General features: G+C 39.0%; 1 protein-coding gene across 1 annotated transcript; it reads right to left on the bottom strand.

Moving 5' to 3' along the window:
* Positions 1–337: 337 nt before the first annotated feature.
* On the bottom strand, positions 338–3,747 carry LOC129425722 (E3 ubiquitin-protein ligase TRIM16). The gene is given in 6 exon segments (XM_073863869.1): positions 338–1,463; positions 1,930–1,986; positions 2,162–2,321; positions 2,488–2,721; positions 2,852–2,947; positions 3,100–3,747. Coding segments are annotated over 6 exon segments (1,656 nt in total). The 5' UTR covers positions 3,682–3,747; the 3' UTR covers positions 338–936.
* Between the last annotated feature and the right edge of the window lie 10,151 nt (positions 3,748–13,898).

Raw genomic sequence — 13,898 nt, 5'->3', positions numbered from 1 at the left:
CAAACGGTGCTGTATAGCACCAAAAGTGGTTCTTTGCTCGTAATCGAAGAACCGTTTTAAGTGCCATATAGCACCGGTGAAGCACCTGTGTAGAACCATATAGTGCTATGTAGAACCAAATGTGGTGCTATAGTGGTGCTATATGGCACCTATATGGTTCTACACAGGTGCTTCACCGGTGCTTCACCGGTGCTATATGGCACTAAAAACGGTTCTTCTATGGTTACGATTCAAATCAACAGTTTTGGCGCTATATAGCACCGTTTGTTTTTTTAGAGTGTAGCGAAAAAACGAAATACTTTCAAATATTTCAAAATGGCCGCTACTGTAATGGGTGGAGTGTTACTGTACGGTATTAAAAACTATAAGTGTGATGAGAGCAATCACGTGTACTAAGTAGAATTTTCATAGATCAAACGGATCTGCAGTTATAACCATTTGAACATTACATTTTTGCACTGGTGGTGGCGCTATAGAGTTACTGCTAGAGACCCAATTTTTGGCCACATGACTATTTATGACCACCATTACAACTGTGCCAAATTTCATCATTTTCCTACATACGGTTCATAGAGCTGCCATAGACTCACATGGCTAAGAAGAAGAAGAAAGTACAATTCCAGGTGTCTCAGCACCTTCGGTTGGTTGAAATTTGTTCCTACACTCACTTTACTCAGTTATAATCACTGTACTAGAGGAAGTACATCATTTATAGATACAGGGCTGTGTGTGTTTAATACTCACTTCTTCATTTTCAGATTTTGTTAGAGATCAGCTTCAGAATGAATATAAAATCATACATGGATTATCAAAACAATTCATTTATGCATTAGGTTTTTTTTTCATAAATTGGGTAATCTAGTGGATAATAGCGGAATTATAGATTACCATAAAAACTCGTCTGGAAAGCGTCATTGGCAGGGAAATGTTTGTCATCTACACTACTGGATTACAAAACTTCACTGAACCTGAAAAAATATAAAACCCAGGATAAAGTGTTTGAGTGAATGTGGTGTGGACTCTGTGTATGAGTTTCATTGTATCAGAGACGTTGTAGAAGGACAGAGATCATGTACTGTGATCCACATACACTCCTATTCTACAGGAACTCAACACTACAGGGAGTTTATTGTGTTTGCTATTGTGACTGAATGAGCAGCTGGAGTCATCACAGTACAAACTCCAGGACTGATCATTACATCCAAACAAACACTCATAACCCTCTCCCTTACAGTTTATACTCTTATATGACATTGATATATCCACCTTACCACTCCACTCAACCTCCCAGTAACAGCGTCCACACAAACTCTCTCTACACAACACCTGCAGCCAGTAATCAAATCTGTCTGGATGATCAGGATACTGATGGACTGTGTTAGTGTTAGTAGCCGTTCTGTTCCCATCAGACAGCTGAATGATTTTACGCACTGTGTTTGAATCCAGTGTGAACTGCTTGAAATCTGGTGAAGATAAACACAAATGAATGCAGCAGTTTAACAAAAATCATCAGTGCAGATTTAATGTATTTTTCCAAATCCTACACATTTATATTTGTATTTACTATTTCTTTAATTTTCATTTCTTCACAGTTATTATTAGGTTTAAGATTGTTTATGCTTAAAGGTCTTCATTACATTTGTACAGTTAGCGTTAATTCAGTTTTATGCAAAAAAAAGTTGGTAAGTTGTCTTTTGCATGGTAGCAGTAATAAGTTTGAGAAATGTTGACTTTTTGATTAACTGTTAGTCAGTATCTGAAGCTTACCTTTGATTTTACTTAGTTCATTCACTTCTTTAACAATAACTGAGTTACTGGCAAGTGTGACCTGAACTTTTTTTTGTAAACATTAATAATACTTTTATCCATTTACTAAAAGATATAAATAAATCAAAGTCATGAATCATAAAAGTTTTCAAAGTCTCTTACATTGTAGGAAATCCTCCCTGCTCTTCAGTTCAGCAGAAATAACGGAGATATATGTAACTGAAACATAAATAAACATAAATAATATAAATCCCATGTCACAAGTATAAATATAATGAACTAATAACAGACGAACACAATAAAACAATGATATACTGTAGAGACTAACAGCTTGTTAGTCTTTCTCTTGCTTGTGTGATTTTGTTTGAGAGTAAATGAATATCTGCTAATTTACCTTCACCAGATATCTTCTCTATCTCCTCTCTACAGAAATCCTCCAGTTTGTCTTTCAGTTGAGAGAGAGATTTTCTCACATCATCAAAAGAGAGAAGAGAGCTGAGAGTAAATCTGTGTGAGACTGAAGACTCAAGAGCTGCAAACAGAGACTGAAAACCCTGAAGAAGAAAAGATTACAAATGAACATAAACATTCAACATTAACCACATTAAGCAGTCTGAATACACAGAGGAATATTTATGTTAACCTTGTTTATATTTTTAAAGTGAAGTCTTCCAGAGATCCTGCTAATGCTCACTGTGTTGTATTTCAGAGTTGTGTTACCTGTAGGAAATGGATGTGATTGTCTGTATGTGAAAACTGCTTCAGTTCAGCGTCTCTCCTCTTCAGATCATCAATCTCCTCCTCCAGACGCTTCATGACTCCTTCAGCTCGAATCACTGCAATCTTTTCCTGATCTCTGATCAGTTCTGTCACCTTAGATCGTCTTCTCCTAATAAAGCGGATCAGTTGAGTAAAGATCCTCTCAGTGTCCTCCACTGCTGTCTGTGCAGAGCGCTGTTAGGACAAACATTACAATCAGATCCATTACAGGTACATCAGTAAAGAACTCCATCACTGGAGGAGAGTCATGAATCTCAAACTGATCTTCAAGCTGTCAGCAGATGTTTTTCTGCTCAAAACTCACCGCATGAGAGTCCACAACCTCTCTCAGCTCCTGAAGCTCCGTCTCTCTCTCCTCAATTATCTGATGTAATTTTATCTGTCTCTCTCCCAAAACTGTCTGTGAGATAACAAATAACTATAAAACCTCAAAGATATTACATTAAACTGCATGCGTATGTATGTAATGTTACTATAATGACATTCATGGTTTAGCATATTATTAATCATTACTGTTAGCATTAGTGCAGTGTGTCTGAATTCAGTTCATACCTGTTTCTCAGTTCTTTCTGCTTCAGCTGTCACAGTATCATGGTTTTTATGTTCGTCCATCGTACACAGATAACAAATGCAGTGTTGGTCGGTGCGACAGTAGATTTCTAGTTGTTTATGATGTTTTGAGCAGATCATCTCATGAAGTTGTCTGGTGGGATTCATCAAATGATGCCTCCTGTCATTGAAGAGATTCTCATGTTGTTTAAGATGATTTTGACAGTAAGACTTCAGACACTCCAGACAGGACTTGACAGCTTTGTATTTTCTCTCAGTACAGGCGTCACACTCCACATCTCCAGCTTCAGCATAAGAGTCAGCAGGAACAGCAGTCTGAAGTTTTGTCTTCTTCAGTTCCTCCACCATTTCAGCAAACATCACATTTTTAAATAAAACAGGTCTTGGTGTGAAGGTTTGTCTGCATTGAGGGCAGCTGTAGATTCTCATCTCATCCTGATCCCAGCAGTTTGTAATACAGCTCATACAGTAACTGTGTCCACAGGGAATGGTCACTGGATCCTTCAGGAGATCCAAACACACTGAACAGCTGAACTTGTCCTTAAAAATATGAGCTTCTGCCATATTTCACTAATATACATACAGACAGAGAGAGACATTCACTTGAAAAGTAGTTTCCTGGTTTTGTGTTAAGAGACGTTTATAAAACTTTTCACTTTCAGTGTGACTTTCACTTCCATTTTTTGGCCAAACCATATGAAGTGTTTGTATTAAATGTATTACACGTGCGTTCTAATGTAAACTAAAGCAGTGTTTTAAAGATGGAAATATTATGAAAAATATATAAACAAATAGACTACAGAAAAGTGTTGTTAATGTGGTAAAGTGTGTTAATGCTCATAAAGTAGGATGTTTTAATAAATCAATGATGGTGTTAATAATTAGCGACTGTATATTTGTCAATGTTTTACATAACTTAGAAAGAAATACATTACAACAATCTTTTTCTTTATTTCTTTTAATAAATAAATTCTAAATGACAATATTGAGAATACCAGAAAAAGGCACTTTAAACCAAACCAATACCTCAAGCTATAGCACAGGGGTGTTTTTACAGCATTTCTCTTTTTGTCTTTCTTTAAAATAAAATTTCCCCAAGTATTATTATACATTTAAAATGACCGAACATGTTGGTTACCTTCCAATAAAAGATGTAAAACATGTTTATTTGTACCGCTGAGCATTAGATATGAACCTCTGCACACAAAACAACTCTCCATTTCTTCATTTTCATTTTCTTCATTTTGTTTTTAAGCAACACTTACTGCTAAGAGTTTTTGTAGCATTTAGTTTTTTTCTGACTTCATATTTGTGAATTATTACAACTTTAATTTTACATGTCTTCACATTCAAATTACAAAGATGATCAAGTATGCTTATTTAAAACTTGTTTAAGCTTTTACATAACATTAAAATCCTTCATTTGTGGAGAATAACAATTGTGCCCATTTCCAATGAGCAGTTTTATGGCATTTGTCTTCCTATACCGATTAACATCAGGATATCACCTGAATACACTGATACTCATTAAGAGCCACATAATAAAACTTCACCACATAATCCTTTCATGACATATAAAATGCACAGACAACATTTTCAGCATAAAGTTATGATCACAGGACACGTGTAATTTTAACAGTTAAGTGTTTTGCATCGCCTTAAACATGTTTTTTGGCATAAAATAAAATCTATAACAGTCAACAAATATGCATAGATTATTAGCACAACAAATCAAATCTTCCCAGTTTACAATGGTGATCAGAGAGAAGATGGTTTCACTTCACTTGACAATCTGAAATCAAATACACATTCGTCAAGCGGTCCTATGACAACATACACACTATCAGCATCATGAAAAAGTAAATATGATCCTGTTTTTTTAGAGGGATTTATGGATCCTTTAAGCAAAATGCTTCTGTGTGAAAGGAGATAATGTTTACATAAAGAAATAGATGTAAATATAAAGTCTATACAAACTGTACAGGGAGGGGGGGCAGCCAGTCTTTGATAAAATACTGCTATCTAACACTACAATATAGTTTCAAAAATAATACAAATAAAATGTGAAACAAATGAAAGGAAAATATAGGATATCCACATGGCCCGTTCCTTCCAAAACACTCTTGAGTTGTAACATTGATGTCCATTATTTGCCTTCATATTTGGGGTTGATGACAGTTGTTACAGCGCTCTTATAAATAGGATTTTCTCCCTGTGAAATAAACAAAAAGTAGCTTTGTAACAATAAGCATCAAATGCACTTAATGCACACAGAGCAAAACAATGCACTTAAATCTCTAAATCCAAAATCTAAATGCATCTCTACCCGTTAAAAAACAGTCCTTACATAAACTTCAAAACATCACCACATGCAGGTATATCTGTGACATCCTGTTATATATTGGAGGGAACAAAACGATTATTTCAAACACAGAGTAAAGTATTGTGCAGTACTGCCAAATGCTCATGCTGGGATTTATTAGTGATTGTTTAAATACTTCATAAAATTGCAAGATGTCAGGGATGTCAAATAGAAAAATTGAAAAGTAAAAAAAAAATCTGAAAATGGTTGGAATTGATAGGAAATAAGAGTCATGGGTACAGATACATATTCACACACAAACGCACACACTGAAGAAAGCGCATGCAGAAAGGAAAGAGAAATACAAACTTAGAGAGCAACAGCTTTACGTCCATAGTTTGGATTCTGGAATTTATTAATAGGGCTCTTGTAAATTGGATTGTCTGTCTGAAGGTGAAAATGGGGCAGATAAAAAATCAAGAACATATAAAGTAAAGGAATAAAGGAGATGAAATGATAGAAAACAAATAAAGGACAAAAAGAACAATGGTCATGATACAGTACAGTATGTAGGAGAAAAGATTCAAAGTATACAAAGCATGGAGAAAATAAAGAGTAACCAGCATCCAAGACACATTGGGGCAGTTTCCCGGAGGGATTAGACTAGTCCTAGACTAAAATAAATGTAAGAGCTGTCCAAACTGCAAACATCTTTTACTGAAATATCTTAAAATACACCAGTGCCATTTGTTTTGCCTCAAAATGCACACAAGTAATGTTTTTAGTAAGGTATGTTTGTTAAAACTAGTTATATTTCCTAATTAAACTAAGGCCTAGTCCTGGTTTAAGCTAATCCCTGTCCGGGAAACTACCCCTTAAAGTTTAACCTTCATTTCATACTTTTAGAGAAAGTTCACCTAAAAATGGAGGGTGAGTAAATTGTAATGCTTTTTTTGTGTATCCCCTTAAAGGGTTAATTCACCCAACATGTTTCTCCACACACATTCTCTGTGCTTAGACTGTGGGGTTCACACAGTCAACAGACATTTACTTCAAGCAATGTGTAACAACTGTCTCGTTTCATCGCAGGCCGACAGGGAAAAATCGACACACTAGTCTGAAAAATAATCCTCACTTTCACCCGGCACGAATAATCATACACAGTGTAAAAGACTTTATACAGATCTATTGTTTTAATTGTATTTCACATTCATGTCGCTTTATTGTGCCCAGAAGAGCCTTTAAGAAAGAACAATATAATGAGTAGAACTAAATACAACAATGTGAAGAGATCAAATATTATTAAATCCAAAAAGTTCCATTTATATTCTGTGTATTGTAGATTAAAAAGAAAATCTGTATTTGCAAATAATGTATGTTTAAACATAATTAAATGAATTATTTACACTTATTCACGTCATAAAAATTATTCTTACTTTATCTAAGTATGTCATTATCATCTATTGCCTATTTTTCATCTTTTGTGAACAGCATAATGTTTTTATGTGATTTTGAATTCTGCTTGCCATAACAGAGGTTTGCCAATGTGCACATTTGTTCTAATCTAAAATGTTAAGTTTCAGAAACAGAAGGGGGCAGCACTGAACCATCCACAATGACCACAACAGCCCAGGCCACACCCAGAAAAATGAGGCCTTGAAAGCCCAAAATCCTTTCCTCTCAGCTCCACAGCTGCCTTAAAATCCATCAAGCTCAAAAGACATTCAGTGACCTCCTTAATGCACAACTTGACATTATGAATTTGCAAAGTTTAAACTTTAACCATGAGACAACAAAAGATGAAAAAATGATCATGAGCAGCTTCCAGATCAGTAGCAGTGCTAGACCAATCAGAACGATGTCCGGCGACCACACCCGCCACAGTGGGGATGATGTCAGGACCCGGCGGACACCCTGGTCTATTACATTTCTTTTTTAGCATCTTTATTTTTAGGAATCTGTATATATAATGGAAAAGCATCCAACTGTCCCATTCTTCTTTGTTATGATTGGATGCTAGTGTGCCAAACATGTTTTTTTTACTTTAAACTGAACATATAAGAACTCATTGATCATCAACCTTTACTATAAAGACTGTGCTCGTTTTGCCATTCTTTTAACCAGGAAAATAACCCCACAAAAGGTAATATTTTGGATCTTTGTGGTCCTTATTTCTACTAATATTGATTAGTCTTATAATTTAATTATCCTTTTAATAGTTTTAAATTATTTCTATTTTTATTTAGATTTCAAAATCTATTTAAATCCATATTTCTATTTTTATCATATTTATTATATATGTAAGGAATAATTCACAACGGGCTGTTGAATTATTAGAAAAATAATGCACACCCGAGGTGGTGATATATCGTCTGTCATGTTGTTTTTGTTCGTCCTTTATTGCAGTTAACTATGCGAAGTGATATGGAACTGTAATGCGGTCAAGAGAGCTGCCTGGAACTACTTTTGTTGTGCTTTCCCAGAAAATAATTGCACACTTCAGAACGTTCATCAGCTAATCAGATTCAAGCATTGAAGAGCTGGACAATATATATTGTTGGGATGACACGCAGGCATTTTTGTTTATTATAAGCCCAAAAGAGCACGTGACGCGATATTCTTTTACGCTGCTGTATGATCTCCGCTTTAGCGCAGCAAGTGACAAGCTAACTTACCTGATATCTGCTTCAGTCCAGTTTGCTGACATTTCTCATCATGAATGTTGATATCCATGTAAATCCCTGATTTTAAAGAGGTAAACCAACTTCATGTTGCCATGACACGTTCCTCCTCACTATGGCACGCGCGTCATTGTTTATGCATCTAATTTATCATTTCCTGATAACTGCTTCAATCTAGTTTGCGACATTTCTCGTCGTGAATGTTGATATGCATGTAAATCTTTCATTTTAAAAAGCTGAACCATAACTTTTGTTATCACTACGACACGCCCATTATGGCATTGTTTCGACTTCTTGTTCACACAGAGGGTTTTCCGTGTATCTTTTCCATCCTCTTTCCATCAACGGGTATTTTCTGGGACCACAGGTCTGTGTGAATGAAGTTTAAGTGGGTAAAAGTTAGGACATTTCCAAGCGCTTAAACAATATTGGGGCCCCCAAAGATAATTTTTATTAGTACATGGGTGTGACAGAGGTCCCAACCACATACTGAATTCTTTCTTAGGGCCCAAAATAGCTAGTGGTGCCCCTGGCTGGAACTGTGTTGCCAAAGATTATTAAGAGAGAGGAGGGGAACAAAGCTCTTAGATTGGTTGGCGAGTCAGATTAAAGACGGCGTGCCACAGAAGTGAAGGTGAGACAGGACAGTTATATGACCTGGCTGATGGACGCCAGTGAAAATAGACTGGAAAGGCCCTGTCGACTGAGAGCAGCCTGACTCCAGAACGAGTCAGCAGATGGCACTGTCGGATTGTAGCAAGGGGTGCTACAGGACACCATTATTGTCTATAAAGGTCATCATCATCTCCTGTGTGGCGGGACAAGCTATCCTCTCTCCCAGCCATTAAGGGTTAAACGTGTCGGCTGTGTACAGTGAGAACTGAAGTGTGGAGGACTGCAGGTGGACTATTTGAATTGGGACTTTTTTGTATCTTTGGATCAAGTGAGTTTAAAAGTTTAATAAAAGTGTTGTCTTGCTATTTAAGAATTAATTAAATTAATTGCATTTCGATTTTTATTCTTGTTTCTTGTGTGGGTTGAGTTGGGCTAAATTATATCAGGGAGGTAATAAAAGCAGGAGTATGTTTTGCTGTGTATTAGAGTAAGAAATGAGTGTGAGTGAGTTGGGTTTCGCTTGGGCACTGTTGTGATTAATTGTTTTGGGGTGCATGTATAGATTTCCTTTTTCTTTTTTGGGGTATATTGTACCTATGTTCCTCCTCCTATAGAGCCCTACCCTACAAGGCTAATAGTAAGTTATATAAGTGGATTGTGGTGACATGTTTTTTGACAGTGAGATATTTTTGCAATATACTGTACATATTTTTGGTAACATTTTAATTAAATGGTTTAACAATGTTTTAACATTTAATTTTATTGAAATAGTCAGCTACTTTTATCTAAATGCTGCACTCTTAGAACAGATATGTTAAAAACAACACATTAGTGTTGATTCTGGGACAACACAATAAATGCGTTGTCCAAGAATCCACTCATCTCTATGTTATTATTGAAACAACACATTTTGTGGTACTTTTAACAGACCCTTTCTAACAGTGTGTGATTATACAATTGTGGAATAAAGACATTTGTGATAAAGTGTGACTGAGTGATTCATAGTTGATTAGTACCTGAACTGTAACAAAACTTCAGTTTCATGGAAAAAAAATACTTAGCAATGGTGTTGAATGATGAATTTGTACTTAAATTTATCTTTAAGCATATTAAAAACACAACATAGACATTTTGTTGTCTTTGTACTATTGCTGCTGGAACTGTGTTGCCAAAGGTTATAAGTTAAACTTTCCCATGGGCATTTATTTTCCATTTGGTGACAAAACACATAAATCACAATGAAAGGTTGTTGTTCTTTGTTGGTAAAGCATGTATTTAATATTCTGTATACTTTTTTGCCTCATATTCATTTGATAAAATTATTGTCTCCACAAAAAGAGCACTTTTGTCTTTTTCTGTCCCAATAATTATGGAGGGCACTTCACATGTACTTGACTAGAAAGGCTTTATTTGCATGTCTTAAAGTGGATGAAGACAAAATGAATCTCCCTACACGTGTATGGGCTGTAAACCATCATATAGAAAGATTGCCAGATAACTTCTACATCTCTGTGTTGAATCTGGCTTGTTTGTTGGTTGATGGTCTCATTATGAAATATATGTAGTGATTGTGTGTCTGATTCATGTTACGACTCGGTAGAGAGGAGGAAGCAAGTGCAGGCAATCAGAAAAGGTTTATTGACAATGATGGTAAATACAATGATGATACTGAAATAATAACTGAGTCCAGAATGTTGGCAATGGTGATCGAAGGTCTACGGTGGCGTGAGCAGTGTTGAATAGTGAAGTCGGTGATGAGTGTGATGATGGCCAATGGATGAAACCAGGAACGGACCAGAACACTCACACGGAGACGACAACACGAAACACTAGTCCAAACACACGAAGACGAGAGACGATAAAAACGATAAAGTGGTGTGGCTGGAACATAAATGAGGATCTGACAACAGGGAGAGAGATGAGTGAGTATTTGTAACTGAGTGAAGACGAGGATCAGCTGGAGCGAGGCAATCAGCGCACAGGTGACAACACTTAATCAAACGAGCACATGGAGACTACGTGAGTACAAACACAAAACATGACACGGAGGAAACATTGGATTTTCTACCGTGACAGTACCCCCTCCCCTAGGAACGCCCCTTGGCGTTCCCAGCCTGCTTTACCTGTAGATTGTAATCATCAATAAGGCAGTGATCCAGTATGTCCCAGGCAGGAACCCACCTTCTCTCCTCCGGACCGTAACTTTCCCAATCCACCAAGTACTGAAACCCGCGTCCCCTCCGTCTAGAGTCCAAAATACAATTAACCAAATATGTGGTCTCCCCATTAACGATACGAGGCGGGGGGGGGGGACCGGGGCAGGCGGATTAAGATGGGAAAAAATCACCGGTTTAATTTTGGACACATGGAACACGGGATGAACCCTCCTGTATGCCGGTGGAAGGCTAAGACGCACTGTTATCGGATTAATGATTTTGGTAACAGAAAACGGGCCAATAAATTTGGGAGCAAGCTTATTCGAAACGGAACGCATCGGAATATTCTGGGTTGAAAGCCACACTCTTTGACCGACGACGTAACGACGCCTTAGCATTGGTGCGAGCTCTGGTCCAGGTGCGGTGACACCTCTGGACTAGTGCGTTTGCGGAGGGAACCGACACCTCGGATTCAGTACTGACAAAATTAGGTGGTTGGTACCCTAAACTACACTTAAATGGAGACATGCCCGTAGATGACACTAGCAGAGAATTGTGTGCGTACTCCACAATTGAGAGTTGTTAACACCAGGACGAAGGATTGTTGGAAGCCAAACACCGCAAAACCCTTTCGACATCCTGATTGGCTCGCTCGGTTTGACCATTGCTCTGGGGATGGAACCCGGATGAAAGACTAACAGTCGCCCCTAACAATTTACAGAACTCTCGCCAAAATTTGGACACAAATTGGGGACCCCTGTCAGAAACCATGTCTGTCGGAAGGCCATGTATACGGAAGACGTGGTCAATGACAGCTACCGCTGTTTCCTTGGCTGATGGCAATTTGGGCAAGGGAATAAAATGAGCCGCCTTCGAGAACCGGTCCACTACGGTTAAAATCACCATATTACCCTTAGAGGGTGGGAGGGCGGTAATGAAATCTAGCGAAATGTGGGACCAGGGTCTCGAAGGGACAGACAGCGGTAAGAGTAGCCCATCTGGAGGTCGATTGGAAGTCTTACCAACAGCACAAACCGAGCAAGCCAAGACGAAGTCGTGGACATCACGAGCCATACCAGGTCACCAAAATCGTTGCTTGACTAAAAACCTAGTTCTACTAACCCCTGGGTGACAAGCAACACTGGAACAATGACCCCACTGGAGAACGTCTGACCGTAACCCCTCCGGCACAAACAAACGGTTCGGTGGGCAACGAGCCGGGGGCGTTACCCCTTCTAAGGCAGTCAGAACCTTCGATTCGACCTCCCATCTGAGCGCAGAGATAATGATGGTCTCCGGTAAAATGTGCTTGGGAGTAGCAGTACGATCGGAACGCTCAAAAAGACGGGATAAAGCATCGGGTTTGATGTTTTTGGAACCCGGCCGGTAAGAAAGTGTAAAATCGAAACGACCGAAAAATAATGCCCACCGAGCCTGCCTGGAGTTAAGTCTTTTGGCGGTTCTAATGTATTCGAGATTCTTATGGTCCGTCCATACAATGAAAGGTACACCCGACCCTTCAAGCCATTCTTCCAGTGCCAATTTGACGGCCAACAACTCTCGATTGCCAATGTCATAATTAACTTCCGCAGGAGATAAACGATAAGAATAATACGCGCAAGGATGCCCCTTTCCGTCTGAGGATGCGCGTTGGGATAACACTGCTCCTACCCCCACCTCGGACGCGTCGACCTCCACTATGAATTGACGTGAGCGATCAGGGGTGACAAGAATAGGAGCTGAAACAAAGCAGCTAGTTGGCTGAAATTGCGAATGAAACGCCGATAAAAATTGGCAAACCCCAGAAATCTCTGCAGGGCCTTGCAAGACTCTGGGGATGGCCAATCTACCACAGCCTTAACCTTCTCAGGATCCATGCGAACACTCTCAGTCGAAATGATGTGTCCTAGAAAAGAAACAGACTGTGCATGAAAAACGCGTTTCTCCGCCTTGACAAACAATCCATTCTCTAGCAACCGCAGAAGCACTCGTCGTACGTGTTGCACGTGTTCCTGGAGAGACGAAGAAAAAATCAATATGTCATCCAGGTAAACATATATGAACTGATCGACCATGTCTCGCAACACGTCATTAACGAGTGCTTGGAAAACTGCCGGTGAGTTAGATAGCCCGAAAGGCATCACGCGATACTCAAAATGGCCTCTAGGGGTGTTAAATGCAGTCTTCCATTCGTCCCCCTTCCTGATACGGACCAAATGATAAGCGTTACGTAAGTCCAATTTAGTGAAAACGGACGCTCCCTGCAACCTCTCAAAAGCTGAAGACATAAGCGGCAAAGGATATGTATTCTTTACCGTTATGTTGTTCAACCCTCGGTAGTCAATACAAGGTCGCAAGGATCCGTCCTTCTTTCCCACAAAAAAGAACCCCACCCCCGCTGGAGAAGAGGAAGGGCGAATGAACCCCATTGCTAGAGAACTGGATATATATTTCTCCATGGCCGCCATCTCTGGAATAGACAAAGAATATAACTTGCCCTTAGGCGGAGAGGTACCTGGCAATAACTCTATCGCACAGTCATAGGGACGATGAGGAGGAAGAGAATCAGCCCGAGACTTACTGAACACCTCCTTCAGGTCGTGGTACTCCGCGGGCACGTTAGTCAAATCCACTGCTTCCCCCTGAAACACAGACTCAGAAACATTAACACCAGCAGACAAAAGACAAGACAAATGACACTCCTCGCTCCAGCTAACCACAGATCCGAGACGCCAATCGATCCTGGGGTTGTGTTTATGGAGCCATGTGTGACCGAGAACAATGGGACTCTGAGGTGAGTCTGTGATGAAAAATGAAATCTTCTCCGTATGGTTACCAGAAGTGACGAGGGAAACAGGAATGGTGGTCTGAGTGATGACTGGCAATTTGTGTCCATCAAGTGCAAAAGGTGCAATGGGGTGTTTGAGGGGTGTGAGAGGAATGTTGAGCTTACTTGCAAAGTTGATGTCCATGAAACTACCCACGGCCCCAGAGTGGGGAGTTCAACGGCGCGAATCTCCTGTTGGA

This window comes from Misgurnus anguillicaudatus, chromosome 25 (assembly GCF_027580225.2).
Source record: "Misgurnus anguillicaudatus chromosome 25, ASM2758022v2, whole genome shotgun sequence".
In the NCBI taxonomy this organism is placed as follows: domain Eukaryota; kingdom Metazoa; phylum Chordata; class Actinopteri; order Cypriniformes; family Cobitidae; genus Misgurnus; species Misgurnus anguillicaudatus.
Note: the sequence above shows the minus strand (reverse complement) of the source record. Positions and strands in the feature narration are given on the sequence as shown.